Genomic DNA, 6,250 nt, shown 5'->3' on the forward strand with positions numbered 1-6,250 from the left:
GACCGTTGGAGGATGACAAGTTACGGATGGAGTCTTCCAGATTCTTCAGTTCCGCTTTCAGTTGGTTCCCGTTTGGAAAACAGAACGGTTCTGGTCCAGTTAGTGGAGTGTTCGCTCCTTTTCTAGCTAGATCATTTGCTTTTTCCTTGCCTTCTATCCCTTGGTGAGTAGGCACCCAGAGTAGGAGGACTTTATTTTCTTTGCCTAATTTGTTGAGCTTCTCTATGCATTCTTTGACCAACTTCGAATTGATGGTTACTGAGTTGATGGACGGCAATTTCCTGTTTTCGATAGTTCCTATCTAAGATAAATTGTACGCATCTTTCAATAGCGCAAATTTCTGCCTCAAGGATACTGGGGTAAGTACCCATTGGTTCGGAGTATTCAGTTTTCGGCCCAAATACTCCTATCCCTGTCCCTGCTTTGGTTTTGGAAGCATCAGTATCAGTATAACGTGGTTTCTTCAGGCTGAAAATTTTTTGTGATTTGTCCTTTGCCAGGAATATATTATGTTTCTTGGAGGGTTTGTAGATACATAAAGTTCACTAAACTCTATTTTTATTTAAAATACCATTTCAAAATTACAAATCATTGACAACTAAACTTATGACATTAGGTTCACCATTTTTCAGGTATTCACAGGTGGAGGTGTACTCCGATAAATATATAACATTCCTCCCTCTTTTCAATTTGGTGAATATCTCAGTGGTGGATGAATCACTCGATTTGATCTTCGTGGTATCATTGGAATGTGAGGTGTATTCTCTAGTATCACTGGAGGTTCTAGTTCACGAATTGATGTTCTGGTAGCTGGTACAATTGGTGGTTCTTCATAGTATCGAATATGGCGTTGACGATCATTTGTTGGTACTTCTATTGGTCCTTGAAATATTCTTATTTGGTCAACATGACGTCTTATTTGTTTATCTTCATAGTTGATTTCATAGTGGAGATCACCTATTCGTTTAGAAATTGTCCCAGGGAGCCATTTGTCGAGCTTCTGGTTTGCAGATAGGAAATACACTCTTTGTCCATCTTCCAAGGTGCGAAAAGTTGATTGCATTTCAGCTCGTTGTTTTTCTAACACTTTCGTTGATATATCATCAGGTCTCGTTAGATTGAGGCTAGTGCGAAGGTCTCGTCCTAAGAACAATTGAGCTGGGGACTGTCCTGTGGTGGAATGTGGTGCTTTGCGATATTGTCGAAGGAATTGGTTAAGATTACTCTGTAGTGTTGCTTTCGTAGTTTTCATTGTATATAGTGCTTCTTTCACTGTTTGCACATACCGTTTTATATGGTGCTGATAGTTTGTGGTATTTCACTCCACTATTCTTCAGGAAAGTCTTAAATTCTTCTGCAATGAATTGTCTACCGTTATCTGAAACAACAGTGATTGGTGTACCATATGCTGTGAAGAGGTTGTCCATAATAGCGATTGTTGAAGTTGCTGTGGTAAGAGTGGTAGGTTTTACTTCAACCCATTTACTGTAAGCGTCGACAACGATTAACAGCATCGTGTTGGCTACTGGACCTGCGTAATCAATATGAATACGTTCCCATGGTGCCTTTGAGTACTTCCAATGGTGGTCACGAAATTTGGATGGATCATGCGCTTGTGTTGCACATGCTGTGCAAGACTTAGCAAGTGTCTCAATGTCTGCGTCTATACCTGGCCAAAAAACAAAAGAACGTGCCAATCCTTTCATCTTGACTATGCCTAGGTGAGCTACATGAAGGTCGTTGAGGACGGTGTCTCGTAGAGAAGGCGGAATCACTACTCTATGCTCAAACATCAAGCAGTTGGCTGCTAGAGTATACTTAACTTCGGGGGCTTTAAAGTTGTGATATACTAAATCCTGTCCATCTTCTAGAATTTCCACGTTCTTACCAAGGTGTAGGTCTTTTCTCGTTTCGCGTGCGATTGCTTCTGCTCTCACTGGTAGTTGCTGAGTTTGATGTATAGTAAAACAATCGAAATCGTCAAAATCCTCGGCTTCTTCCCTTTATGAGGAAGAAGAGTTGTGAATAATGTTGACTGTAGAAGTTAATGGTGCTCTGGAACAATAGTCTGCGTTAGCGTTTTCTTTAGAAGTCTTGAAGACAATGTCGTAGTCAAAATGTGCCAGATAGTCAGCATAGTTCGCCATGCGACTAATACACAGGACTGGTAGTGACTTCTCAGGATGCAGAATTTGTGATAATGGCTTGTGATCCGTGATAAGCGTGCAGTGGCGTGCGTACAAGTAATTGAAAAACTTTTGTACCGCCCATACTATTGCAAGAGCTTCCTTGTCTATTTGTGGGTATTTTTGTTCTGTTACTGTCATCGTTCTACTGGCGTAAGCGATTGGACGTTCTTGCCCGTTGCTTAGTCGATGAGAGAGCACTGCACCGAGACCTGTTTTGCTGGCGTCGGTTGCTAACAGAAGAGGCAAGGTTGGATCATACTGGATGAGTACTTGAGGTGAAGTTAGAGCGTTTTTAATATCTTCGTAAGCTTTGTTACCTTCTGGAGTCCAGACGAATGGGTCTTTAAATAGCATGTCTCTTAGTGGTCTATCTCTTGTAGATAGATCTAGAATAAACGAATTATAATAAGTTGCTTTTCCAAAAAACAGCTGTAGTTCTTCTGGAGTTACTGGTTTGGGTGCATCACGTACTGCACGGATATGTGTATCAGATTTGTGGATTCCGGATGCATCAATCTTGTGACCAAGAGCTTCTAAGACATGTTCCGCAAAGGTACATTTACCTCGGTTTAGCTTGAGCCCATGTTGCCTAAACATCTAAGTAACATCTAAGTGACAGAAAAGAGAAGCGCCCCGCATTCGGTGGAACAGGTGTTCGATCTTCGGAATCGGATGTTCATCGATGATGATCCTTGGGTTGACTGTTGGCTTGTAGTTACCAGTGATTCTCAGTTTCCCATTCTTCTTGACGACAACGCGTGTTGTTGATGCCCACTCTGAATAATCGACACTTTTGTAGAAGCCTGAAGAAATTTTGGACTCGATTTCCTTGGCGTACGCATCACGGAGAGCAACTGGGATATCTCGAGCACGGACGAAGATAGGAGTAGCACCATTTTTCAAATGCATTTTCGCTGGTGGTCCTGAGATTTTTCCAGGGACGTTGCTGAATACGTCTTGGTACAGGTTGAGGATGTGGTCAAGTTGTCTTTGATGTTCTAAGGACAGAGGTTGTTTAACTGAAAGCTTATGAATTAGATCAGGTTTTGCAAAGAGTAGTTCAAAGTTGATCTCTTGGGCAAACTCAAAGATCCACTCTCGTCCAAGTAGCGTCTCGCACTCTCCTTCAACTACGTAGAGGTATAAGTTGCAAGTGGTGGTACCAATGGTGGCGTTGACGGACGATTTGGCTATGATGGAGCATGGAGCGCCGGTGTCAAGTTCCTTTTTGACAGTGGTTCCCTCTATGTTGACATCAATCAGCTTCTTTGGTGATGACTGGACTGTTCCAATTATTACCTCTAGTTTACTGAGATGCTGCACGACATCAATCTTTTCTGCTGGTTTATCTTCAGTGACAAGATTTGTACTCCGTGTTATCTTCCATCGACATACCTTGCTGATGTGTCCCTTCTTTCCACACTTGAGACAGTTGGCGTTGAGGAATCTGCACTGACTTCGAGGGTGATTTTCACCACAACCTGAGCATACTGGCTGATTGTCTTTGGATGTCTGATTTGTTTGGTGATACCTTTTGCTTGATTTGATGATTTCTGGTAGCGATGTGTTGATGAACTGTTTGGTCGCTGATTAACATTCTTTCGAGATGGAGGTTTTTCGTATCCAATCTTGTTCGTTGTATCTGGTTTGACGACAGCAGTCTTTACTTCGTCAGCAGTGTTTCGAGTGGCTTCCAGTGCGTAGGCGATTTCGTATGCAGCGGTGAAGTTCTTTGGCTTCTTGGCGATGATTTCGTCACACATTTCTCTTGACTCTAGACCTGCGAGCATTTGTTCGATCAACATTCTGTCGAGGAATGCTTCATATTCACAATAGGTTGCAGCTTGTCGCAGTCTTAAGGTAAAACTAGCAATGGATTCTCCTGGTTTTTGCATGATGCTTCGAAATTTGATACTTTCAGCAAACTTATTGCGTGTTGCGTCGAAATGAACAGTAAGTTTCGTTTGAATTTGAGTATATGTTAAATATTCTGGATCTTCAGGACTGACAAGGATCTTTAAGGCATCGTTGAGCTCAGAACCCATATAGACACGTGCATAATGAGCATGTTGTTCTTCAGGAATTTTACTCAGATTGAGCGCCAAGGCGAACCGTGTAAAGTAGTCCGTGATTGATATATAGTTCCGTTTATAGATATATAAAGTGCACTAAACTCTATTTTTATTTAAAATACCATTTCAAAATTACAAATCATTGACAACTAAACTTATGACATGAGCTTCACCATTTTTCAGGTATTCACAGGTGGAGGTGTACTCCGATAAATATATAACAAAATATGTTAGGTATATTGAAAGATGAATTATTGGTTTTCTTTGTGTTAATAAATATCTAATAGAATTTTTGGTTATTACATTAATTTAGTGAAAACACTTAAAATTTCCTTTTATTCATTCACTTTTTTATTCATCAAGATTTTCTTCTTATATTAGATATGTGAATAAGTTTTTACTTTTTACTAAAATTACTTTTAAAATTTTCCTTTTTTAGTTAAAATGGAGTGGAATAATGAAATGATCATGGAATATCAAACAGGGAGATCAGAAAAAAGATATTTCCGTTTGTTATAAAATCATTGATATAATTGTTATTTAAAAGCCTATGTATTGTAGCATTAGAAGTTATAAAAAGAGATGGAATGTTTTTTTATAAGAATTTTCTTTTGGAAAAAATATTAAAACAACTAATACTATGCGACGGAGCTGTTCCCCGGTGAGCAATGGGTCGTAAACTAGTGAAAATTAAATTGTAATACTTACGTCTTTATAATATACTGGGCGCCACTCAGTTTTCCATTTACTTTCGAAAACTTCTAAGTTGAGAACTGAGAAATCAACTCAGAATATAGGTATTACTTATTTTAGGAATTACACAAATGAAACGCTGAGATAAACTAATAACTAAGTATAATTAATAATTAAATGTTAATTAGAATAAAATAAGACTATGAAAAAAATTTGATGTTTGAAAATGTTTGTTGGTAAATAGTATGTATCAAAATAGATCACTCAAGATGGTAGTTAAATCTGCACGCTTCTGAATATTAACATTTTATTAATTATTCCGCAAAAGTCTGGCGATCTTGGATACCAAAATATAGGGACTCTTTATATTAAAAAACCGTACTATGTAGATATCAGAAATATGCATAACATGAATAAAATATTTCAAAGTGACTCTAAAGTAATCAAATATATAATATGCCTGAAGGGCTTAATGCATTCAAGTGAATTTAAATTATATAAAAAGAAATGATATGGCCTTTTTTATCCGTTCTGGTCATAAGCTGGTTGTGGTGAACTGCTACTGGAACTGGATTGTGATAAAAACGTCTCTACGCAGACAGGATCCTAAACTGCTGTGGAATCAGGAGATTCCTCCGTTATTCCCGGTGTGAATTGTAGGGACAAAACGTGGCCCAAATGTCAGGTACAAAAAACAAAATGGCACCAGAAAATGCTACCATTAAACCAAATTCGTACCATAAAATAAAACCCTGTCAAAAAAAAGAAGTATTAGGAAACGTTACGTTAAAAATAAAAGTCTTACCTCTGCTCAGAGGGTTTTCTCAAACAAATTGGCAAAATGCCAACAACCGCCGATAGTTCTATCAGTTTGAGCCTTATACCCACCAATATGGCGAGGGAAGGTAGGCACGAAGTGCGAATATACACCGTCAGATATAAAGTGCCCAACAAACTTCGACCGGACTGAAATATTTCGCCAGAAATAAACTTGGAGAAAAAAAAAGACAATAGCAATACTTAGAATGCCATCTCGGTGCGAGGCCTTAAACTTCATTTATTTAAATAAAATAATTCTGTACATTTATATAAATTATGTGTAATTTAAATAAGATGCTACAGTATATTTATATTATCTAAAAAATCGAAACACAAATACCATTACTTTTTTGAACGATATAGCATGTCCCTATACCTTCTGTTTTTTTTTTCAGTAAAGTGATTTAAAATTATAATTATTCTATATTATAATGGTTTCGTTTCAAGAAAATCGTTACTATGACAAATATTCAAACT

At 38.1% G+C, this 6,250-nt stretch overlaps 1 protein-coding gene across 1 annotated transcript; it reads right to left on the reverse strand.

The window, feature by feature from the left end:
* Positions 1-685: 685 nt before the first annotated feature.
* LOC115891388 (uncharacterized protein K02A2.6-like) lies at positions 686-2,786 on the reverse strand. Its single transcript, XM_030911835.1, has 3 exons — positions 2,242-2,786; positions 1,287-2,001; positions 686-1,225 (listed from the first exon to the last, which is right to left on the reverse strand). The coding sequence occupies exons 1-3, from the start codon at positions 2,784-2,786 to the stop codon at positions 686-688; spliced, it is 1,800 nt and encodes a 599-aa protein (XP_030767695.1).
* Positions 2,787-6,250: the final 3,464 nt, after the last annotated feature.

The sequence above is a fragment of the Sitophilus oryzae genome, unplaced genomic scaffold (genome assembly GCF_002938485.1).
Source record: "Sitophilus oryzae breed Bouriz unplaced genomic scaffold, Soryzae_2.0 scaffold_1180_pilon_pilon, whole genome shotgun sequence".
Taxonomy (NCBI): Eukaryota; Metazoa; Arthropoda; class Insecta; order Coleoptera; family Curculionidae; genus Sitophilus; species Sitophilus oryzae.